The sequence below is a fragment of the Phoca vitulina genome, unplaced genomic scaffold, assembly GCF_004348235.1.
Source record: "Phoca vitulina isolate PV1807 unplaced genomic scaffold, GSC_HSeal_1.0 scaffold49, whole genome shotgun sequence".
NCBI lineage: Eukaryota > Metazoa > Chordata > Mammalia > Carnivora > Phocidae > Phoca > Phoca vitulina.
This window is the reverse complement of record NW_022589752.1, coordinates 7,307,723-7,333,871: the sequence shown is the minus strand read 5'-3', so window position 1 is coordinate 7,333,871 and position 26,149 is coordinate 7,307,723. Positions and strand designations below refer to the sequence as shown.

Here is a 26,149-nt window from a genome sequence, read left to right as displayed (position 1 = left end):
CAATTACTCAACCATGTCATGTGTGTATGTGTTCTTACCACCAAAGCTGTGAAAATGCCCTTCTAAAGAGTAGGGGACTAGATCTTATTACCCTTCAGCACCTAGAAAAGTACACAGAGTAGTTCCTCAACATTTATTGAATTCCACTGAGGAAGTTCGTGTCTCTGGAGAAGGGCAGTGCAGGAGGCAGCTTTCTTTGGCTAGTTCTGGAGAAGATGATAGGAGGTAGGAGAAGATGGCGAATGATGATAATAAGCAGGTTATGCCTGAAAAAAGCCTGCCATTATTGCTGGGGCACCATGAGACTGTGGAGACCCTTTGGAAACATCAGTGGTAATTCAAGAGTGGAAAATAGGGGACAGTGTAGGGACGGGTAGGACAGGTCACCAAAACCTAGGAGCTAGAGACGGAGTCAGGGCAGCGGGGGTGCTCCAGGGTGGTGGTAAAGGTGGTTTATACCGAGGCCAGTCTATGGACAATGTTAGCCGATGCCCTTCCTGAGAGGACTCCGTATACAGTAGACCCAGTATCCTGTGTTTATGAAACAATGAAGGACTTTTCGGGGAATGAGAAAGGATTCTTTGAGCAGTAACATTTTTATATAAAACAAGCAAGTGCTGTATATTTCTGCTTGCGATGCATGATTTTTTCGTATGTACCTACCCTAGGCATCTTTCTAGGATAAGGAAACAAGCTAGGCTCATGTTATTTCTTAGCCAAAACAGTTTTTTCAAAGGCGAGGAACAGAATCTATATTTTTGTCCTTATGACACTTTCATTTTCTCTTGATAAAAATGAAGATTTAGATTTTAAGAGGCACCCGGTTTGCGTAGATACCATTAGACGCATGCCTGCTCCCTCTCCCGTAGCCCCTGGCTTGTCAACGCAACTTCATGACTGAATTGTTCGAGCTGAATTCCTGTGTTTTCCCTTCCATTTTGTTGGCAGGATATCCTAGTGGCTTTCCTCCTGTTACCAGAATTCATGGTAGAAAATTGGTGAATAATTCATTTTGGTTTTCCTCCTGCTTTGAAAAAAGAAAACTCAGCAGGGCAGAGATATGCAACAGATTATTCCATTTTTGAAATTTTAGCAGAAATAAACAAGATGATTAGTTTAAAATGTAATTCATAGTCAGTGAGTTAAAAGAAAGCCTTGAGTTGCTGATTACAGCTAGCTCAACTAGCCCCCTAAAATGTAATTAGCTTTTGACGTGATTCCAAGTGGCTTCTTTATGCTTAAATTTGCAGAAATTTTCCAATGCTGTTTCAGTATTTGAAATAGTTTTTAAAGAGTTTACTAGCAACTTTGATCTGAATTCATATGCACTACAAGGTAGGTGATGTCTTTTGAGTTTCTGGAGACAATACATATGTATTAAAAGGAGTACATTAATGGTGTCGACTTTCCTAGTGTTACAGGAAGGTAAGTTGCTTTTAGTTCTGTGGTTTATTTTATTGTTTTAACATATTTGGGTTATAGCCTGTATAAAAAGTCACAATGAACATTTTTTAAAAAAAAATCTAAATAGCTACACTGAGATTGTAACTGAAAAAATTATTCCTTATTCTTTCCTTTTGTCAACACGGTATTTCAAGTCTAGAAAATATAAGGAACTATGGGGCGCCTGGGTGGCTCAGTTAGTTAAGCGGCTGCCTTCTGCTCAGGTAATAATCCCAGGGTGTTGGGATCGAGCCCCGCATCAGGCTCCCTGCTCTGTGGGAGGCCTGCTTCTCTCTCTCCCTCTGCCTGCCGCTCCTCCTGCTTGTGCTCTCCTGCCCTCTCTCTGTCAAATACATAAATAAAATCTTTAAAAAAAAAAAAGAAAGAAAGAAAATATAAGAAACTAGGGCACTGGCTGACTCGGTTGGAAGAGCATGCAACTCTTGATCTCAGGTTCGTGAGTTTGAGCCCCATGTTGGGTGTGAAGGTCACTTACATAAATAAAAACACTTAAAAAAATATAAGAAACTGAGGACAGTTTGCAGGGCAAGGCCCAAATGTAAACTTAATAATTAAAATTAAAATTGCCATATTAGTGGGGTGCCTGGGTGGCTCAGTTGGTTAAGCGTCTGACTCTTGATCTCAGCTCAGGTCTTGATCTCAGGGTCTTGAGTTTTAACCCGGAATTGGGCTCCACACTGGGTATGGAGCTTACTTTAAAAAAAAAAAAAATCCACATTAGCATTTGCAGCTATTCCATGGTCAAGCTGCCATTAGACATAACAAAGTATTCCTGTTGCATTTCTGTTGCCTAGTTAAGAAAAAATAGTTTTTATTATGGATAATAACAAATACATTCAAAAGTAGAGCAGATGGCATGAAGAATCACTACAGACCCATTACCCAGTTTCAACAGTTGTAGCTCATGGCCGATCTTGTTTCATTCATACCGCCACCCACTTCTGTGCCCTTACCCTCAGTCCATCATTTTGAAGCAAATCTCAGGTTTGCATTTCATATGCATATATTTTTTAGTATGTATTTCTGAAAGCTAAGGATCCTTAAAAAATATAACCACAATACCATTTATCGCACTTTAAAAATTAACAAGGATTCTCGAGTTTTTTCCTGCTCATAAGTGGTTATTTTTCATAATGGATTGTTTGAATTAGTACCTAAACAATATCTGCACTTTGTTTGATACGCCTCTTAAGTCTCATCTGACTGACAGATGCCCTCTTCTTTCTTCCCCTTTGCCCCTCTGCCCCTGTCACCCCTCTTACAATGTCTTTGTGGGACAGCTGGCCATCATTTGTTCTGTGGAATGGCAACATTCTGGATTTGTCACATTGCGTTCCTGTGGTGTCCTGTAGCAGGTTTTGGCTTTTTCTGTATTTGATGTAAACTGGTGATACAGGGCTTAATCAGATTCAAGTTTGATTTTCTTTCTTTCTTTTCTTTTTTTGGGGCGGGACAAGACTACTTCATAGGTGGTGACATATATCTCCATCAGGAGGACATCTGGCTATTAGTCTCCCTTTCTGTGATGTTAAAATTGGTTAGTCAGTTCTAGGCACCTGATGTAGCCTGATCCATCCGTTATGAAGTACCCTATTAGCTTTCACCTAATAATTTTAGCAGCCATTTATAATCATTGCTGGTAACTAGTATATCAAGAAGGAAAGATACCATTTTTTAAAAGTAATTTTTAAGACCTGGAGAGTAACTGAGTGACAAAACGTTGTGATTTTCCTGTTTGATGGTTCCACCTTCTTTAAAGCCAAGTCACAGAGAATCTCCCTTGAGCTAACAAGCAGATTGTGTCAGCTTAGAAGCTCTGTGAAAAAACAAAGTCCAAAGTAACCCAGTCATCTTCCTGTGAAGTTGGCATTCTCTCAGGAGACAATTTCTCAGCCCCCAGGCTAAAAGGGATGAGGCAGTGTTTTTGTTTTGATTGTTATTAAATAATAAAGCTTGGACTTCATTAAGTTTTCAGTGTGTACCACAAGATTTGTACATTAACATTTTATTAAAAATACCAGCAGAGAGGAAAAGAGTTGGAAAACACCACTGAAGTATCCCCACTCCTGGAGCGCCTGGGTGGCACAGTCCGTTAAGCATCTGACTCTTGGTTTTGGCTCAGGTCGTGATCTCGGGGTCGTGATCTCGGGGTCATGACATCAAGCCCCACCTTAGGCTCCATGCTCAGCTTGGAGTCTGCTTGAGATTCTCTCTTCCTCTCCCCCAGCCCCTCTCGCTTGTTCTTTCTCTCTCAAATAAATAATAAATAAATCTTAAAAAAAAAAAGTATCCCCACTCCTTCAACCTATTTCTCTGTTGGGGTTTGAGATTTGGGACAGTGAGTAATCCCCACCCCTAAGCCTCACCTGGCCATCATTGATGATTTGTAACTGCCAACCTTGGAGGGAGAGGAGGGAAGGGAAGGAGATCAGTTGGGAAGGTCTGGGAAGGGTGTTCCCAACCAGTAGCTATTTGTGGAGAGGAATTCAAGGTGAAAGAACTCTTCATATTGGAAGCTAACTAGAAATGATTTGATCTAACCCCTAACCCCTTTGCCAATCCAAGAATCCCTCCAAAAGAATCTGTCTGAAGACTTCCCTTCACGTTCTGCACTGTCATGGTGCTCATCTCATTCTGCTTCTTTGATTGTGTATATCTTGTTTTCACTATTGGGTTATGCATTTTTTTGAGGACAAGGAATTTATCTAATTATTCTATTTAATCCCATATAGGGTGTCAAACAGAAACATGGCTGGACATCTGTTGAAACCGTGAAAATAAATTTCATTCAGTAACTGCTGTTAAGCGGGGGCAGGGGGGAGCTGAGCGCTCTTCTGATTTGTGCAGAAGTGATTGGGCATTTTATTTTATTTTATTTATTTATTGTTTAAGATTTTATTTATTTGTTTGACAGAGAGAGAGATAGCGAGAGAGGGAACACAAGCAGGGGGAGTGGGAGAGGATGAAGCAGGCTTCCCGCAGAGCAGGGAGCCCGATGCGGGGCTTGATCGCAGGACCCTGGGATCATGACCTGAGCTGAAGGCAGATGCTTAATGACTGAGCCACCCAGGCGCCCCGCCCCGATTGGGCATTTTAAAGGAAGAGTGAGAGTAGCGGGGCAAGCCGGGGCTCAGAAGAGGCCGAGAAGTGAAAAATTACAAAGGAACCGTCGTCCAAGTGCATTTAGGCTGGCTGTGTCTGCTGGCTGGCAGTTATCATCTTACAGACACTGGGAGACAGGCCCTGTCCTTCCTGATGAGGACATTTTAAAGGAATGGCTCTCAGGTCCTTGAGAAAGACTTGTGAGTCGTGGGAGAGACATATTCACAATTGTCAGCCCTTTATAGAAATGCTCTAAGACAGGGAGGTCAGAGGCCCTTTGTCTGGTACTGGCTAGAACCAACAGTCAGTTCTCCTTGGCAGCATTGTGCTTTCTCAGGCAAGGGTTCTAATGGGGGCCGGGGTCATCCTAGGGATGCGCCTCATACTGCTAGAAGCCATGCTGGAGCTTGGTGTCTCCTAGAGCACAGGTTTGGGTGAAGTTGGTTATGTGCTGATAGTTCTGCAATTCTCAAGGGTCTAACCACTACTTAATGGATTTGTGTTGGCCGAACATATTTAAATAACTTCAGTTTCCTCTACCCTGAAAGGAACGGGGTCAGTTGGAATGCCTTTCACCTTCCCTTAGTAGCTAGACACAGCCAGAAAACAGGAGCATCACCTGTGTTCATTATCTCCCTTCCCTGGGTCTGTCTGTTCTCCTTGGCAGGACGATAGCTGTCCTTCCCTTCTCTTGAAGGCTAGCCCCTTTACTTGGGACTAAGAGACTTCATTTCCCTACCGCAGATGCTCTGATTTTTTTGAAATAATTCAGTATGATCAGTCTGTTATAAACATGATTAAATATTTTACTGTCTACAGCAGTTTTCTGGGCACTGTGAAAAAAAGGAGAGTTTAAAGGTCTGTCTCTTACCCAGGGAATCATACCTAGCAGAACAGCATTTCTATCATATGTTTTCATCAAACTTTTCCTTCTTGGCATTTATCTCAGGATGTAATGTATTTATTTATATGATAATTTTTAAATATATGTCATGGAAACTCTTGTCTTTGTTCACCGTTGAAAGGCCAGCACCTGCCACAGTGCCTGGAACTGTCAAATATATTCCAGAATGATCTATTTAATGATGAAATGAATGGGTGGCTTTCCATCTTACCTTGTCTTTTCCAATAACACCAACAGTATACAATGCTATTTAATCAAACCATGGTAAACGAATGTTTGCAAAGTATCATGGACCTTGAGTTGTGTTTCAGTGATTCTTCTTCTCTTCGCAGGTTCCTTACCTATTCCTACCTCTTGGCCTTCAACGTGTGGCTTCTGCTTGCACCCGTTACCCTGTGCTATGACTGGCAGGTCGGCAGTATTCCTCTGGTAGAGACCATATGGGACGTGCGGAACTTAGCCACCATCCTTCTGGCAGTTGTCATGACCTTATTGAGCCTTCATTGTTTAGCAGCCTTCAAGGTAATTTTCTTAAAATCCAACCGAACTCTCTGCATTTGAAGAGAGATGCTGTATACTTGGTGACGCCTTCCCCACCCCGGGCCCCCACGTGGTCTAGGTCTAAATGGAATCTACTCTTTTGTCTAAAAAACTAAAAAAATTTAAATTTTTCCAGGTAAGTCATACATATTTTAAAGACCTTCGTGGAGTTAGCAGATCACGGCCACCTTAATTATATGGTATCTTTTACTGTGCTACCAACCCTGTAGAAATTGGATCTGAAATTTAATGTTTGCAAATAAGAATTTTTTTTCCTGCTACAGTTGACTAATTTTTGCAGTAACTTGTTTGGTTTCATGTAATGATAAATGAGATCATGATAATATATTCATAAGTGCTTAAAATACGGTTAAGATGCTACTTCCACTAAGGACTGCCTGCCTGACTGGGTGGGTTGGGTGATTTTTCCTTGAAAAAAAAAAAAAGAATGGTATAAAACTGGAAAAAAATTATTAGATGCAGCAGTTTCAAGAATGACCAAAGACAGCAAAGAACTTGAAAATGTTTACTTAGGAAAAACTGCTACTGCACTGGGGAAGATGCTTCTTGCTTGAGGGGATTCCCATCCCCCCACCCCCACATATACCCCCCCTCCCTCGCCCAGCCCAGCTGGTATGAAAAGACCCACAGGTTTACTAGTTAGAGGCTGATTTGGTTTGGGAGAGTAGCAGAGCAGCAAGAAACTTCAGGGGGAACTTGTGGAAACAAGAGAGCTGTGGAAGGGCTGAGATAATAGGCTCTGCATGCATTCATGGCTGGCTGCTAAACAACATGGGGCTCCCCCGGGAGCACAAGCAAAATTGAAAGCCTGGGGAGACTTATTTATTTCCTACAAATCTGAATGAATTTTTTCACCCATACACAGGTTGGGCAGCAGAGAGGGGAGGCTTCATTGGCTTGAGTTGTCGTTGTATAACTATTGTTGAAATCATTGGCTGGTCAAAAAGCTGTGCAGGTGCAAGAGAGATTCCCTCAGAGATTCAGGGCAAAAAGAAACCTGAGCAAAAATTTCAGCTCTCTACAGAGAAACAGATTCTTCATTTTGAGTCTAGGCAAGTTCATTATATATTAAAATAGTAAAACCAGCAAATTTCAGAACACAATGGAATACAGAGGCAGTACAATGTATGATACACAAGGCTTAGTTTTTAATCAGATTACTGAACATGTAAAGAAACAGGAGAGTGTGACCGAAACTCGGGCGGGGGGCGGGGGGAGATAGTAAATAGAAAACAGAATAGAATTAAGAATCCAAAAGTAAGCTCACATTTACATGCTCTATTGATTTTTGGCAAGGTTACCAAGATAATTCAGTGGGGAAGGGATGGTCTTTTAAATAAAGGTACTGAAATAATGGAATATCTATAAGGAAAAAATGTGACATTTAACCCTTATGTCATACTGTACACTGAGAAATTAATTCTAAGTGGATTGCAATCCTAAACAAAAGAATTAAATAATACCAAAAACTCTAAAAGGAAACAGGAGAAAAATCTTTGTGGACTTGGGTTAAGCAAAGATTTCTTAGGACTCATAAAGTACAGGTTATAAAAGAAAAAGATGACAGATTAGACATCATTAGAATTAAAAATTTTGCTCATCAGGGGCGCCGGGGTGGCTCAGCTGGTTAAACCTCCGACTCTTGATCTCAGCTCAGGTCTTGATCTCAGGGTCATGAATTCAAGCTGCCCATAGGCTCCACTTAAAAAAAGGTGTTCGATTGCTCATCAAAAGATAATGTTAGGGGCACCTGGGTAGCTCAGTCGGTTAAGTGTCTGCCTTCGGCTTAGGTCATGATCCCAGGGTCTTGGGATCAAGCCCCGCATTGGGCTCCTTACTCAGTGGGGAACCTGCTTCTCCCTCTGCCTGCTACTCCCCCTGCTTGTGCTCTCTCTCTGTCAAATGAATAAATAAAATCTTAAAAAAAAAAGGATGATGTTAAATCACTCAAAAGGCAAGTCACAAACTGGGAGAAGGTATTTGCAAAACATATATCTACAAAGGAGTTGTATCTGGGACATTTAAAGAGCTCTTAAAACTCAGTAATAAGACAAATACTCATTAAAAATGGGCAAAAAATTCAAACAGACACTTCACAGAAGAAGATATGCAAAGGTTAATAAACATATAGAAAGATGCTCAGCATCATTAGTCATTATGGAAATGCTAATTAAAGCCACAAAAAGAAATCTCTGCATACCCACCAGAATGACTATAATTAAAAAGATTCACAATACTAAGCGTTGGCCAGAATGTAGAGCCACTGGACCCCTTATACTGATGAGGGTTGAAAAATAGCTCAGCCACTTTGGAAAAATTTATCAGTTACTTAAAAAGTTAAATATGAAAATAAGCAATTCTACTCAATATCTACCAAAGAGAGATAGAAACTTCCGTCCATACAACATATAAGAGTCTTGTAAGTATTCATAATAGCTGAAAAATGGAAACAATCCAGTAACCTCAAAATATAAATGGATACACTTAATATGGTAAATTATTCAGAAATGTAAAGGAACAAATAATTTACTTATACATAAAAAAACATACATGAACCTGAAACACATCTTACTAAGTAAAAGAAGCCAGATGGGCGTGCCTGGCTGGCTCAGTAGGTAGAGCATGTGACTCTTGCTCTCGAAGTTGTAAGTTAGAGCCCACGTTGGCTGTAGAGATTACTTAAAAATAAACTCTTAAAAAAAAAAAAGTCAGACATATAAAATTACATAATGTATGATTCCATTCATACAAAATTCATTCATACAAAATGTCTGTTACTGTAATTCTGCCTTTTCTAGAATTGCCCAGAAATGCCTAGAGAAGGCAGAATTATGTCAGAAAATATGTGGGTTGGGGAGTGGGTATAAACAGACTTAAGGGAACTTTTTGGGATGTTGAATGCTTTTAAAATTTAATTGTGGTGGTGATTGCTAAATGACAAATGTTTACCAAAACTCACCAAAATATACACACAAAATGGGGTGAATTCTATTATATGTGGGCTATATCTCAATAAAGCTATGTTTTTTAAAAAGATTAAAATGTTACAAAGAGATTAAAGGCTAGAATACAGAACTGACATTTGAATATAAAATACAAACATGTGATCCTGAAAATTTGATGAAAAAAATTTTTGAATGACTAAAACCTTCTTTTTTATTAAGGAAAAATTCATATACAATTACCGTTTTTTTTTTTTTAATTTTATTTATTTATTTGACAGAGAGAGACACAGTGAGAGAGGGAACACAAGCAGGGTGAGTGGGAGAGGGAGAAGCAGGCTTCCCGCCGAGCAGGGAGCCCGATGTGGGGCTCGACCACAGGACCCTGGGATCATGACCTGAGCCGAAGGCAGACGCTTAACGACTGAGCCACCCAGGCGCCCCTACAATTAACCATTTTAAAGTGTACGGTTTAGTAGTACTTAATGTATTCATAATGTGTAACTACCAGCTCTCTCTAATTTCAAAACCTTTTCATCACTTCATTAAAAACACCCCATACCAATCATTCCCAACTCTCCCCTCCCCATCCCCAGGTGACATCTAATCTGCTTTCTGTCTCAGTGGATTGGCCTCTTCTGGATATATCATATAAAAAGAATTATACAATATGTGACCTTTGTGACACTTTGCATAATATTTTTGAAATTCATCCAAGTTGTAGCATGTATCAATACTTAGTTCCTTTTAGTGGCTGAATAATATTCCATTGGATGTGTACACCATAATTTGTTTATCCATTCATCTGTTTGTGGACATCCATGTCATTTCCACCTTTCTGCTGTTATAGGCATTGCTATATTACAACATTTGTGTATAGGTTTCTGCATGGACATATGTTTTCATTTCTTTTGGATATATACCTAAGACTGAAACTGCTGGGTCATATGGTAATTATGTACTTAACTTTTCTAGGAACTATTTTTCATATTGGCTGTACCATTTAACATTCTCACCCAGAGTATATAATCGTTCCTATATATCTAATCTTTGGTAATACTTGTTCTTTTCCATTATTTTGTTTAAAGCCATCCTAGTAGCTGTGAAGAGCTGTATCTTTGTGGTTTTGATTTGAATTTCTTTAATGAACAATGATGAACGTCTTTTCATGTGCTTATTGGCCATCTGTATATCTTCGTTGGAGAAATGTGTATTCTAGTCCTTTGCTCATTTTTCAGTTAGGTTGTCTTTTTGTTGTTGAGTTGTAAGAGTTCTTTATATATTTAACATATTAAATCCCCAACAGATAAATGATTTGCAGATACTTTCTTCCATTCTTTAGATTGTCTTTTCACATTCTTGATAATGTCCTTTAATGCACACAAGTTTTTAATTCAATGAAGTGCAGTCTCTTTTCTTTCTTTCTTTTTTTTGTTTTGTTATTCTTCATTGCTTTTGTTGTCAAACCTAAGAATCCGTTACCAAAGCTGAGGTCATGAAGTTTTATGACTCTATTTTGTTCTAAGAGTTTTATAGTTTAAGCTCTTATATTTGGGTCACTGATCCGTTCTGAGTTATTTTTGTGTCTGTAGTGGTATGGGAGTCCAGCTTCATTTTTTGGCTGGTGGATATCCACTTACCTCTGCACCATATTTTGAAGAAACTATTTTTCCCCCCAGCACCTTACTTAAAGTAATCCACTTCTTAATCATTTTGTAAATCAGGTTGATAAGACAACTATGATATGAATAATCATCCTCAAGAGAATCTAGCGTGCCAATTAGTTACATAAACTTGAGCTCAAATTTCACCTTCTTAGTAAAGCCTACCATATGTACCCTATTTGTTTATTTATTTATTTGTGAGAGAGAACGAGAGAGCGAAAACGGGGAAGGGTGAGAGGAAGGGAGAGGGACAAGCAGACTCTGCGCTGAGCTCAAACTCAGGACCCTGAGATCATGACCTGAGCCGAAACCAACAGTTGGATATCAACCGACTAAGCCACCCAGGTGCCCCCATATGTACCCTATTTAAAATGCAATCATCTACCCTCCACTCTTCTCCCTTCTAACTTTTCTTCACTATACTTCCAATTTCTAAAATGCTATGTAACTTTGTTATTTTATGTAATGTCTCTTTCCTCCAACTAGAATGTACACCCCATGAGGACAAAGATTTTTTTTGTTTTGTTCACTGTCATATTTCTAGCATCAGGAGCTTGCTGCATCCAATATTTATTATCTAAATTTTATTGTTCGTTGCTCAGTATATATCATCTAAATGAATAAAAGTATAAAAAATGTGCACATGTACACAGGATTCAGCCTCCATCTTTTAAGTCTCTGCCTACTTTCCCCTCTCCTGCTGTGCTGCTTCTACTGTCCTCTGGCTGTGTTGACTGGTTAGTTTTGTCTGGTTTTCTTCCTCTGTCATCCTGCCTTGGTATACCAGGGCTCTCGAGGAGAGGGACATCATCTACCCTGTTACAGTTGTATTGATGCTTCTTTGTTATTTAATATTTTAATAATTGACTTTACAAAGCTAAAAATTAGCTTTGTAATGTATGTAATGAATAAAACAGCAGGTGTGTCATTTCCCAATCCCCACCCTGCCCCTCAACCCCACCCTCCATAGGCCTTCTTCAAACATTTTGTTCTTGTACATTTTTACACTTACTGAAAACAAAAACACATTCTTTCTTTATACAAGTAAGTTAAGTGAGATGGCATTATAGATTGCAGGCTCCTCCAGGCCACTTCCATATCCACTTGGGAGTATTCCTGCAGGGAAGCAGCTCAAAGAGTATATGTTTGACTTTTGATAAGCTCTTGTCTAGGATCGAGTGGGAGGGCTAGGACACAGAATCTAAACTTTCTTTCTGTAGAAATAACAGCAGGATAACTTTAGAGGTTGTTTCTTAATTGGTCCTGTTTTCATAGTATAAGAAATTTAAGACCTCAAGGAGTAGTTTATTATTTATCATAAAAGAATATGCTTGGGATCCTTGAGAATTTAAATGTAGAATTTGTCTTATTCTGTGCCTCTCCTTCATCTCCTCCTCCTATTCATACCCTTTTTCACTAGGAGTGCATTTGAACTTACATTACATGACGTAGAGAACAATCTACAAATTCACTGTGGTGTTGAATTCTTTTCAACGGTGAACTTTAAAGTGAACTAATTTGCTCTTACTCTTTGTGCTGAAGATAATCACTCTGTTGGAATGTATGTATAGTAGAGAGAAAGAGTATTTAAACCATGAAGGCTTATTATTCCATTCTTTTTATCAATAGTGACTGTTTATGCACCAGGAGAACCATAGGCTGAGAATGCTCTTGGGGTTCTCATTATGACTCCTACGGACTGTGTATCAGATTGTTGACTTGCAATAGGGATATATGTCAGGAAGGCAGCCAGTGTGATTTGGATTGTTGAGAAGAATTAATACTGTTGGTCCTACTCTTTATAGTTGCCCTTTTCCCCCTGCCCTCTAATGTGATTTCCCGGCATTACAAAGGAAATACCACTGAATCGTATTTAAGAGTAATTTATTTGTTGTTCATTCTTTATTATATTCTCCCTCACATTCTAAGCAATTTTAGTATCTTTGATAATCTTGTGGCATAGTTGTAAAAATAAAACCTGAGGAAAAAAGAGGGGGGATTGACACCTGACTTTCCCATAATGACCTCCACAATGAGATGTCTTTGAGGATGGACATTAAGCAGTGGAGGGTCCCCTCCCCCCAAGTATGGGGCTTTCAGGGCTATTTTTTTGTTTATTTGTTTGGGTTGTTTTATTTTTTAGTAGAGGTCACAGTTTTTTCCCAGTCTATCTGTTCATTCCCAGCCTTACACATCATTCCCTTGAAGCCAACACAAATCATAGGCCATCTCTCTGAATCCTGGAGACCAAGTCAAATTCTCAGGTCTACATGGGCACGAATCTGCAGCCTGGCGAGTGGAGGTGACCTCCAGTAACAGCTTGGTGGAAATGGAGGGGTGGAATGGGGTGGACCTGATGCATCTCGTCACTTAGGGAGGAGGTTGTGTTTATCTCAGGGACCTCCCTTCATGCCTGTTCCCAGCCTTGCCCTTGCTCAGCCTCCATGCTAGTCTGGATCACAGCCCCCATCAACATTTTCAATAAAAGAACAGACAGATAGATATCTGATGGATAAACAGAGATTGTGAGCCTTAGATCCCTCATTAAATAAACCTCACACATCACAACAAGGAGGTCAGATTAGACTGAGAACCACTGTTGGAAAGTGATTATTTACTCATTGACATATTTACCTTTTTTAAAAAAGAACTGGAGCAGCTTATGGGAATAAATACAGTACAGCAGAGTTGACAAGGAGATGGAAAAACGTGTGTGTGTGTGTGTGTGTGTGTGTGTGAGAGAGAGAGAGAGAGAACTGAATTGTGAATATTTGGGGCTTTGCTGGACATAGAGTCTGTCACAACTATTCACCTCTGCCACTGTGGCATAAATTAGACACAGACCCATGCAGTTGAACTGAACAAGCTTTCAGATTTCTGGAAATTATTTTGCATTTAGTCAGCCAGAGAATAGGTTAAGGTATTTTTGTGGCACATGGGTCACTGTGGCACAACTCTTTTAAATTCCAGAATAGCCATTATGATACCTGGTAAAATAAGCATCTTGTTTTAATATACCAAGTGGTAAAATAAAATTGAACTTGAGGAGTGAAGATTGCATTTAATGGTGAATGGCTCTGTGCCAAAGTTGATTTTTTTTTTTTCCCTTCTGGCCTACATTTCTCTCTTCGGTTCCCATTTTCTGCAGACTCCGTGCTCTCCATCCTTTTCTGTCCTCTGTTCATGAAAATCCTCTCCATGCTGTTATAGATCCAGTCTTTCTAGCCCGTTTATAACCCATCCAGTTTGTCCCACTTTGGGACCATTGCAGTTGCTGACAGAAATCCTAATGATATCTCAACATGGTCCATCTGTCCCTGACCACCAGTACTGTGGGAGTCGCCAATGTCTGGGATGTCCGTCTCACATTTGGCTTCTCCGCCTGCCACCATTTTACCCATGCTGATGACATCCTGCTACTTAGGGGCATAGTTACTCAGGTCAGTAGCTGTAGTCAACTTTGGCCGTTGCACCATACGCCAAAGCTGAAATTTTTGTTGATACCATTTTTCTGATGAGAGTGTGAAAATAAGCTGACAGCTTCATCAGATGCAGGGTTGGAAATTGGAGAAGTTGGATTTGTACCTCACTATAAAATGGAATATATTGAAAGATCCACTGCAAGTGCCTTTTTTTTTCTCTCTTTTTCAAATTTTTATTTAAATTCTAGTTAGTTAACATATAGTATAATATTGGTTTCCAGAGTAGAATTTAGTGATTCATCACTCACATATAACACTCACATATAACACCCAGTGCTCAACATGACACATGCCCTCCTTAATGTATGTGATGCAAATTGCGACTTATGTTCTGTCATCTAGTTCTTTGGTAGTCTCCTTTCATGTTGGAGGCCGCCCAGGTAATGCACATGGAGGAAAGCTGCTCTGAGTTCTAGATCAACAGTTGCTCAGGCTGGGAGGAGGAAGGCTGTGGAGTAGAGTGATTAGCACTGACCTGAGTCTGAGGCCACGCTCTGCCACTGACCAGCTGTGTGAGCTCATCTCGTTCAGCCATATTCCTGCACCATGGTGTAGGGTTATTGTGAGGTTAACCAGGGCAAGCCACATAAGACATTCAGCACAGTGGCCAGCACCTGGGAGGCCCTGAGTACCGGTCAGAGGTCCCAGTAGTCCTTGTTGTCATCATCGTCATTGCCACCATTATGAAATTGTCACAGATTAAAGTCAGGAGCATAGTTAGGACTCCTGTTTTTATTTTATAAGAATAACCATAAAAACTAAAATGAAATAAACATAATCCAGCAGGACTGACTTTTTGATTCTATGTATTTCAATATACAGTCATGTTTTACTTGATAAAAAAAAAAAAATACTTGTAATGCTACCAAAGATTAATCCCCACCCCCTTCCACCAAACCTCGTTTTATCCCCCATCCTATATAACGGAAGTTAAATTCTTGACCTAAGAGCTAATGGTGGTAACATACTTTCCAGTTTCTAATGCTTCAGCATATTTTGGAATTTGGAAGTAGGTATGCTCAACCATAACAGAAGGGCAAAAATCCTAACATAAAACTATTCTGTTAGTTTAAAAAAAAATGTTTATCAAGGGAAAGAAAATAGTGACAAATATCACTGATCTGTTTATAAATGAACGTTGTAGTTATCACCTAAACCTCCAAACTAAAGAAATAGTATAGAGGATTTTAAAGGTATTTGAAAGTTTAGCAAAGTAGGCAGGATATAAGAAATCATTTTCTTTTATTGTTGCTGTCCCTCAAACCCTTTCCTGTCATTGCTGGATTTCTCCATTCCACTCAGTGGTGACCATTGGAGCAAAATAGACACTAGAAATGCACCTTTTTATTCAGTGGGACTTAAAAATCAGAGGCCCTTGAGCAAAGTCTCCCCCAGGCATTCCTTTCTGTCCATTATTAATATGTCACGTGCAAAGTCATTGTCCTTGTACCAGATCTGAACCTCACACAAATCCTTCTCTCTCGTGTTCTGTGTCATGTACAACTCTGTTGTACCTGTGGTGCTCTACTTGGCTTTTGATCTAGGCCTGGCAGGAGTTTTTCCACATCATTTAATAATTTGTTTTATTCTTTGCTTTCATAGGGCAATTACACTTTCACAAGTCACACTCTTTAATAAGAAAGTGACTTACCTACCCCTTTGATGTTTATACCTTAGTTGGAAGACTCTGAATTTATTAATGGAAGAATTAGATAGTTGCATAATGGGAAAAGGAATTTTCAAACCTCAGTAACAGCTTTATTTCTTTTTCTTTATTGTATACTTTATGATTCTTGGCAAGATTTCATAGTTGACATTATTATTGGCTTTTAGTCAGAGTAATTGCCACCTTTTGAGTGATAATCTTAACACTTAAAATAAGAATTTTTTTTTAGTTTTTTAAGTAGGCTCTACGCTCAACGTGGGGCTCAAACTCACGACCCCGAGATTAAGGGTCACACGCTCTACGGACTGAGCCAGCCAGGCACCCCTGTAATCTTAACACTTTTTTAACACTTTATTTCTCTTAATGATTCATACTCTCATAAAAGCAACTCATTTCTACTTAGCCTTACAATGCTTCTGATTGTTTTTAAACTCTTAACAAGGTCAAAAGATGTTTTTGAAACTCCTAGAGTCATTCTGTCCTTTCCATTCAGAACATGAAATTTCTATTTAAAGGAGCATACCTTTTTTCATCTTGTTCTAAGAAAACCATGAAATATGTAATTAGGACTCTCAGAGATAAAAGCAGCTACAAATACCTCTGACAGAAGGTCCATTGGAAATTGCTATCATGTTGGAAAATACATAGGGGACCAAAGTGATTGATTGCCACATTCTTTAGATGGTTTGCTGTAAGTACAATGCCCAAGAAAGCCTATAAAGGGGTAACAAACACAACTTGGGGAGAATAACATACAAAAACCTTGGAATACTTATTTTTACACCTGCTTTGCTGAAAGAGGCAGCATAGAATATTAGAAAGCAAGCAAGTTTGTAATGTGAGCTTTAATGCTTATATGTTTATGTTATTAGACATCAAAATGTTGGTGGTAAGGTCTTCAAACTTCTTTCTGAATCTAATAAAAATAAATGAAACAATGTACATGGTACCTGGCATTGTTCAGGAGGGAAGTGCTATATAAATCATTTCCACATGGATGTCTCAAAGTCAACATTCCAAAGTCTAACTCCTGAATGTACCCATTCACTGTGTCCCCCACAGTATTTGTGAATTCACTGCATTCTACCAGGCGCTCAAGCCAAAATTCTTGGGGTTTCATTGTTTTCCTCTCTGCCTCTCTCTCTCTAATATCATATCCAGTCCGTCAATAAATACCAGCAAGTATATTTTCACAATATATCTGGAATTTGATCATTTCTCTCCACATTCACTGCTGCCATCCTGGTCCAAACCACCAGCATCTCTCACCTGGATTATTGCCAGAGCTGCTTAACTAGTCTCCCTGCTTCTACCCTCTGATTGTGATCCAGACTGTTCTCAACACAGCCACCAGATGATTCTTTAAAAATGTAAGCCAGAGCCTGTCTCTCCTGTGCTTAAAATCTTCCAGTGGCTCCTTATGGCTCTCCAAGGAAAAATCATAACCTTTATAAAGGCCCTAAAGGTTCTGCATGCCCATTATCTCTCTTGTTCCTTCCTGAACTCTTTGCCTACTATGAAATGAGTTTTATGGACTCCTCATCTCCTGCAAGTCTTTGCTTAGTTGCCAGCTTCTCAGTGAGGCCTACCCTGACCATCATGTTTAGAATTGCAACCCACTTTTGCCCACTGTGTGTTGCAGATGCCCTTTGTCAGGCTCTCTTGTTCCTTCTCCCTGTCTTTTTTTTTTTCCCTCTCTGGAAGGGCAGAGATTCTTTGTGTCTGTTTTGCTAACTGGTGTACTCCAAAGAACTTAAAATAGTACCTGGAAAATACAAAGGACAGAAGTACTTGCTAAATTCTTTAAGTGATTGCCTGTAAGCACAGTGCCCAAGGAGATGATACAAAGGTGCCAGCGATACGCATTGTTGAATGATTGAAGGATCAGTCACTGTGTTTTACCAAAAGCACCATTGCTGAGGATGGGAAAGTTTTCAGGAATACTTGGACAAGGCAGATGAACTGGGGGAAGTGTCGGATAGTACCCCGATGCTCCTGTACTTTCCATGTCTCTCATAGGAGGAGGTAAGGGTATGAGTGGCATGGCCAGTCCCACTTAGCGGCCACATATATAGCGGTGAGATAGAAATAGAAACTGGTCTTAAGAGCTAACAAACTATTTAGGGACAAGCAGGATAAATTTGTAGGGAATATATAGATGCAGAATGGTACATTCAGAGAGGAAGAGCCCAGAGGAAGGCAATAAGATACAATATTAAATATTTACTTACTGACCACTCACTGGTTCCAAACAATATGCTGGATATGGAGAATAAAGATAGGGTAAAACCCAGTAGCTGCCTGAAGAATTTGGTTTTCTTGGGGCGCCTGGGTGGCTCAGTCAGTTAAGCGGCTGCCTTCGGCTCAGGTCATTATCCTGGGGTCCTGGGATCGAGCCCCACATCCGGCTCCCTGCTCAATGGAGAGCCTGCTTCTCCCTCTCCCTCTGCCTGCCACTCTGCCTACTTGTGCTATCTCTCTGTCAAATAAATAAATAAAATCTTTAAAAAAAGAATTTGGTTTTCTTTGCTTCCATTCCATCCCCCCACCTTTGAGAGAATTATCCTTCTAAATACAGGTATGATCTAAACATGCCTCTGATCGGCCGAGAAACCTTCCTGCTCTCAGGACTTTATCCTGGCTAGAGCCAAGACTATTCAGCCGCATGACTTGATAAATGTATAGTGATTTTCTACACAGAAAATGGCAACCAGCTACTCTACATCTACCAAGAATGAATAGCAAAAAACGTGTTTCAACTGTAGCATAAAGGCTATCGCTGAGATTCAGGGAAAATTTTCTGTTTGCAGACAGTGAGGTAATTTTTGGTACTGCTTATAGAAACTCCTAAGGCAGAAACTTTTCCTTTTAACTCCATTTTGCTTGAGCAGTTTATGCCATCATTTTTCAAAATATGTTCTAGCATCGCACAGGTCATTAAGTAAGGTTACTACTCTAAATAAAGATGCTGCATTTCAGAAGCACCAGGTTTTAAAAAGTTCAACATATTTCCCTACTGGAGAATTTCAGAAAGCCTGGATGGTGCTCTTAAGCAGCCTTTTGAGTTTCCAAATAGGGTGTACAGTGAATGGCATTTCTCAAATTTATTTGAATTTGGAAGCCCTTTTTTAGGGGCTTCTTGCAGTATCCATGTTCTTGTAATATACTCTGGGAAGCGTTGACTTAAATATTTGAGGGTGGGTGGAGAAGTGGACTTTAGAGTCCATTTTCTGGTCAGCATTTAAACTTTTTTTTGCCTTATTTGTACTTTCACAAACAATAGCCCCCTACCACCACAGCATCATCAGAAGAATTTTCATGTTTATTATCCCTTTAGCAGTTAATACCACCTGAAAAAGAATTCCTTTGAAACCCTTTCTTTTAGAGTTATAGCAGCAGCAAGTGAAAGCTAAGATCCATGGAATCTTGGTTTTTATTGTATGGAGGCCGTCATTTGAAATGCGTATAAAATGTTACAGTTTGGGGAAGCAGGTGTCCCCTCAACCCATTGGTATGTTAAGTGGCCGTTTCAAAGGTAAGACCAAAGTGACACCACAAATATCTCTCCACATGTAGTTTTTCTCGTCTCTGGAGAAAGTTAAAAATTCTATCTTTACCTGCTTAGGTGTTGATTTACAAGAAGCCACTTGACAGAGTACTCTGTCTTCCCTGACTAGAAAGTGAATGGTTCTTGCCTCGGCATATAGTTCCTTTCATGGGTGGTTCTTGTGGGAAAGCTGGTGGACAAAGGACTTCCTTGAGCTCCACGATAAGCCAGTGTGTGCCTGTTTGCTAATAAATGGTTGCACTTTTGGCAGAATGTTCTCTGAAACTTGCTTTCATTTTTGTATCCCGTCTGGGTCTAATTGCCAGAGGCCACCAGTATTTACAAAAGGACCTGGCAACTTTAAATGGCCAAATTGGCTTCGTCAGTTTGTGACTCAGGACTCTGGCATTTGGTATTAAAAAGTGATTAATTAGGAAGAGCATTTATTAATGTCAGCCTCTCTGGCATTGCCTTGAAAATTCTCTCCATTACAGTGTACCACAATTTCTTTTGATTTCGGTGACTTTGGCAGTGAACTCTAGTTTTTTTTTTTTGCCTATTATAGATTTAGGTCCTCGCTATGACAGTGTTTTCACTTGGGAATAATTCAGTGTCAGGGCTTGTTGGAGGAAAACTTTTACTCTTTGTTTTTCTGTCTAAAACATTTATTCTCTTACCTTGTAAGAATTTCCCAAGGGGGGAAATGACTCCTAATTAGTGATTATGTGGTTAAATTCTTTTATTTTTTTGGCAGGCCTCATATAGATATATTGAAATGCTTCTCTCTTATATACACGTTGGAGATTTCTGTTCATATATGGTGGAAAGCAGTCCTTATGAAACAATGATAATAGGGGTTTGAATTTCTGAACTTGGAATTACAAGCACAGATCTTCCGATGGGATTGCATCCTGATAAACCTAAAACAAATTGAAAATGTAGGTCGAAAATGCATTTAATACACCTAGCTTACCACTGAGTATCATAGCTCAGCCTCGCCTGCCTTACACATGCTCAGAACACCTACATTAGCCTACGGTTGGGCAAAATCCCCTAACACAAAGCTTGTTTTATAATGAAGTGTTGAATATCTTCTGTAATGTATTGAGTCCTGTGCTGAAAGTGAAAGACAGGACTGTTGTTTGGGTGCAGAATGGTTGTCAGTGGATTCGTTGCTTGCCCTCATGGCTGACTGGGAGCTACGTGGGGCTCAGTGCCCGGTATCACAGAGAGGACAGTACCATGTATCGCTAGCCCAGGAAAAGATCCAGATTCAAAATTCAAACTACGGATTCTACCGAATGCCTATCACTTTCGCACCATCGTAAAGTGAAGAAATGTAGGTGGAACCATCCTAAGTCAGGGTCCATCTGTATTTAGTACTATTTTAAACAGGGCCTTTGTTTCTATCCTTTGTTGCATTTATAAGTCTATTAAATTTGTCCTTTTAAGGTGGCAGGCAGCCTGTCGTAGGCAGGCTGTGTATTTTGTTTTTTGTTTTTCCTTACAGATTTTATTTATTTATTTGACAGAGAGAGAGCGAGAGCAGGAACACAAACGGGGAGTGGGAGAGGGAGAAGCAGGCTTCCCACCCAGCAGGGAGCCCGACTGTGGGGCTCGATCCCAGAACCCTGGGATCATGACCTGAGCCGAAGGCAGATGCTTAGCAACTGAGCCACCCAGGCGTCCCATAGGCTGGCTGTTTGAATGTCCAGTTAAAGGTGAGGGAAGAGCATTATTTAATCATGCCGGTTATTTAGAAAAAGCTTTTCAGTGATTTGTGATGAAACAAAATGATCCATCGACTTTTATCACCAAAGTGGGTCTTATGCAATGAGATGCAACATATTTTGATTATAGAAGATATTTTGGTTTTGGATGAGTATACTGATGGATAACAGGATTCAAATCCACTTATTAGTAGTAGTTCCTCTAGGAGCTCAGCTGTACAAGTAAATCTCACTTTTTTGTTGTTTTTACCTATTAAGAAAGAAGCTTTCTAGGGGTGCCTTGGTGGTTTAGTTCAGGTGGTTAGGCATCTGCCTTCAGCTCAAGTCATAATCCCAGGATCCTGGGATCGAGACCCACATTGGGCTCCCTGCTCAGCGGGGAGTCTGCTTTTCCTTCTCTCCTCTCCCCTTCCCCTGCTCGTGCTCTCTCTCGCTGTCTCTCTCAAATGAATAAATAAAATCGTAAAAAAAAAAAGAAGTTTTCTAAATTTCTTATTACTTCATATTTCATAAACTTAAAGTAAGCCAAATATTTCTCTGAGATTTGTTTGAGAAAGCATGGTGAATTATTTTCTTTAAGAAATACCACATCAAAAACCAGTGATGTATTGTATGGTGACTAACATAACTAATAAAATTAAAAAAAAAAAGAAATGCTGCTCTAAAATATTTAGATCTTTGTTGTGTGAAACTATGTGGGATTTTTGTGATTCCTTCTTATTTATTTTCGATTACAGAGGGAAGGTACTGTCCCCTCTGTGACAATCCTGAGTAGATGAATCATACTTTTTAGTGAGTGTGACTCACTGTGTGAAAAAGTAAAACACCTTGTCTTTTTCTAAACAAAAAAATAAGTCTATGCCATCCTAAGCTTTGGAAAATTTTGGCAGAGGAACTTCTCCTTAACAGAAGCATTTGAACAGTAACTATAGGTAGAAACGAATTCTGCCCAGCATGTACACTCTCATAGGAGTGAAACAATTTATGAAAACGCATCTAATTTATCCTCTGCTTCTGTTTGCTCAAACAAATGAATTCATCAAAGTGAATTGTGAATTAAAGTGAATTGAAACAGGTGAATTCATCGAAGCTAAATTCACTCATGACTTGGCTTCCATGGCTAAATCCATCATGGTCCCTAATTGAATCCTCACAGAGGGGAAAAATTGGTTAATTGCTCCTGCCTCCCTCCCATACTGGGTCACCTTATTGAGTTACAGTTCTTGATCCAGCATTCTGGGGCCTTACCTGTGTCATCTCCGTTTTGCCAGCCAGAGCTGGATGCCGTGAGCGTGATGTGAGACCAGTGCCCCTAGGCAGTAGACTCTCTTCCCCACTTTGCTGGGACAGGCTCCAGGCACAAGACTGAGCTTCTGTCAGCATTTCTCTCCTTGCTTCTCACAGGTTTCTTGTCTAGTGCATCACTGACCCTCTTCTGGACAGAGCCCCTCCCCTGAAGCCAAGGGTGTCTGACGGGGATCCTGGTTCCTCTCCCCCTCCCCCTTCCTCCTCAGTGAGCTTTGATCTCAACACATATAAACACCCATCTCTTAGAGCCACACCACTGTGGAGTTTTCAAATCCACATTCCTGAATGAATACTCTTTCTATATATATATTTTGTTGTTGTTTAATATATTTACATATAGTATTTATATATATAGATCTATATATATCTGTATAGAATATATATATTTATATTATATATAAAATAGATATAAAGAATAAGTGGTTGTCACATTGTTACATTGCTGGAAGATTTATGCGTAAACAGTTCATAGATAAACAGTTGACTATTACAAATGGAAGCTTGAGCAGTAACAAGTTACAGAACATGTGTAGATTTAAAATTTAGAAGGTCTTTGTCCTACGTAGTTTATTCATTGTGCTTCTGTGGTCATTAGAATATGCGTGTCCTCTTATTTTCCTTACTAAGAAGGGCACTTTCATCACATTATTTGATTTATGTCAAAAATGATCATTATTCCCCCCTCGAGACTTCTCCAATATAATTTTGACTTACAATTCAGTAACTAAGATCAGTCAGCTACATGATGTCTTACTCTGTTGTGTGTGGTAGACAAGGATATGCCCATTCTTCCAGAGGCTGGCTGTTAGAATGAGATTTGTACATATTCTTTGCCGCACATCCTGCCGCATTCCTGTAGACCGTAGAACACTCTTGTCTGCATCGATCTGGCGGAGTGAATCAGTAGTGTTTTCTGTCACAGGCCTCAGGTGTGATTTTCTAGACTACCTTCGCAGTGCCTCACTTGGTCACCTCCAAACTGCTGGGTCTCATCTGCTGTCAATGTTTTTCTGCTGCAAAACCAGAAGGCAGTGAAATCCCCCAGTGAGTGCTTGTGTGTGTGTGTGTGCATGTGCGTGCACGCGCACACACACACAAACAGCACTCGCTTTGGATTCCAAAGCCACGTGGACTGTTGGGAAAGGACAGCCTTTGTGGTGGGCTAGACCTCAGTTTGAAACCCTTGTTTCTAATTATATTAATGTAGATCTGTGTCTTAAGCCCTTTGCGCCTCAGTTTCTTATCTGTACAACTGGGGATAATTACCGATGTTCTAATATTATCATGAAGTTTCAGTGGAAAAATTTCAGCCCAAGGTCTGACATATGGTTTGTACTTGAGAGATACTTGTTTTCCCTATGTCCTCTACCATTTACAACTTACCAGGTGATCTTTATTGCCCACTCCATGTGTCTCCCATGTATGATAGCGTGCATACCGTAACTGCTCAGATGTGACTTTCCATCTCTCTAGTCTTCTCACTTTTTAAAAAATATACAGCTTTCTAGTACCTTCTCCATTTCTGTTCAGAACCACGGTTAGAGATGAAGAAAGTTCACTTCTTTGACTTCTGCCATGTCTCTAAAAATTCCTGGAAATAGTTTCATTCTAATCAGGGAAAGGTTTCTTCAACAACATTTTCTAATTTACTTAATTCCCTTTTAACTCCTTAGTAATGCTTGCTTAACTGAGTGGCATTCTTTTGCACTAGACTGATGTTTACCAATCATGCCTCTTCTAAAGTGTCTTTTAAAAGATTTTGCTTTTATTTTTCTTTAAACACTTAAAACACACATGCAGAACGTAACATACGTTTGCAAATAACGCTCCAAATTAGTTTATCCTCAATTAGAGTAAAGTAATCTGAGAGCTTCACTCTTCCACCTGAATTAACTCTGAGACATACTTGTGTGCTCTTGTGAGATAAGGAATTTCAATCTCAGGACCTCGTGTTGGCAAGAAGATTGAGACTGTTGATTAGAAACAAATCAAACAAAACGTGGTGCAGAAAAACGAAGTTCAGAACCAAAGACCAGAAATCGAAAACGTCAGTTTCCGAACGCTTTGATTTTAATCTGCCTTCGGCTCTCTGTTCATTAGTGCATCTGGCCGTGCTTCTTAGTGAAGAAAAGCTTGGCAGGGGGGAAAAAGCCGTGTTTAAATTGTCTTGGAGAAGACACAGAGTGTACGGATCTACTTTTGTCTCCGAGGGGTATAATTTCTTCATTCATTTCTCCTTTTAAAATTTTTCTCCTTGCGCACTTACGAGTAAATTTTAGAGCACATGGAAGTGAGGAAATGATTGTCCCAGTTCGAGCCAAGGAGAGCGTGGGTTGGCAGCTCTGCTGTTGAGATCCTGAGCCTGTGCCATTTTCTGTCCCACCCAGCTCAGCTTATCCCATCCATTTCAGACTAGGGAGAAAAACCTTTCCATGGTACCTTCCATGCCTCCATGTGAGACATGAAGAGTGCCTCCAGTCATGGGAGGACTGTCCTTAGACCTCTCACAGGGTGGCATTGTGGCAGTTTGGCCTAACTCGGGCTCCCAGGAGGATGTATAGTCACCAGCGAATTTGGCCACCGTGACCAAGGCTCTGAGGATCAGCTTTCGGGTTTTCTTATTCTCTCTACCTTTAAGACTGCCCCAAGATTCCTCCTGCCTCCTGCGTGCTCTTATGGAGTTTAGATTCTAGGTCTTGTCTGAGGCATAACAAGTGGTCTGTTATGTTGGATATCCACAAGAGCAGTAAGAATTCCAAACTTCCTCTTCAGCTATTGAGAGATCCGTCTCGATCTCATTGGCCAGATAAAAAGCTCTCTCAGGTTGGTGTTTGTCTTTACTGTTTCAATTTATTTATTTTTAAAGATTTTTATTGATTCAGTTTACAGAGAGAGAGAGACAGCGAGAGAGGGAACACAAGGAGGGGGAATGGGAGAGGGAGAAGCAGGCTTCCCGCTGATCAGAGAGCCCGATGTGGGGCTCAATCCCAGGACCCTGGGATCATGACCTGAGCTGAAGGCAGACGCTTAACAGCTGAGCCACCCAGGCGCCCCTGTCTTTACTGTTTTTATACAACACTTAAAGTTTTCTATAACCTCAATGGCCCTTAAAAAGGTGGTTTAGCCACAGGCTGACACCTAATGGAAATAGAACAGTGTAAGGATGGGACCAAGGCACGGGTGGGCTGGAGCCGGCTCTCCTGTCAGCTCACAAAAACCAGGGTTCTGATCCTTCTTTAGCATCCGCAGCTCTGCGTCCATCCCTATATACCCTCCTGCTCTGAGCCGATCTGCCGGTCAGGGTCCCGGCAGGGAACACACGACAGGGCCGATGGGGTGACTGAAGAATTTATGAAGGGTCTGTTTGCAGTGATATGGGCAGGGTTCGTGGAGCCAACATACACAGTGACACCTGCCAGATGACCTAAAAAGACAAAGGACAGGACTGTCACCGGCGGGCAAAGGGATGAGAGCTGTGACCATGGAGAGGAACCCCAGACGGGAGCTATACCTGTAGATGGGTGAACTGAGCCACTCCCTGACTGAGGTGGAGGAGGGAGGGGCTGTAAGATGCAGAGGAAAACAGCCAACAGTGAAGACCAGCTGGACAAGAGGGCAGCCCAAGGGGAATAAGTTCGAGGTACGGTTGTGCAGGGCTCAGAGAGTGTCCTCTTGCCGCAAACAGCCAAGCTCTTTCTGTCCTCACTTGGCACTTCCCATTCTCGTCTCGAAATCCTCCTTTGTGGCTCCTGAGTAAGTGTTTGGGGCCCCGTTCTCCA

At 40.4% G+C, this 26,149-nt stretch overlaps 1 protein-coding gene across 3 annotated transcripts in view; it reads left to right on the top strand.

The window, feature by feature from the left end:
- Positions 1–26,149, top strand: part of TMTC1 (transmembrane O-mannosyltransferase targeting cadherins 1) — a 263,658-nt gene that overhangs the window by 139,697 nt on the left and 97,812 nt on the right. For all 3 annotated transcript variants that reach the window (XM_032432765.1, XM_032432764.1, XM_032432766.1), the window contains one exon: positions 5,803–5,992. In XM_032432765.1, the coding sequence (XP_032288656.1) occupies positions 5,803–5,992 (190 nt within the window). The remainder of the gene's footprint in view (positions 1–5,802; positions 5,993–26,149) is intronic.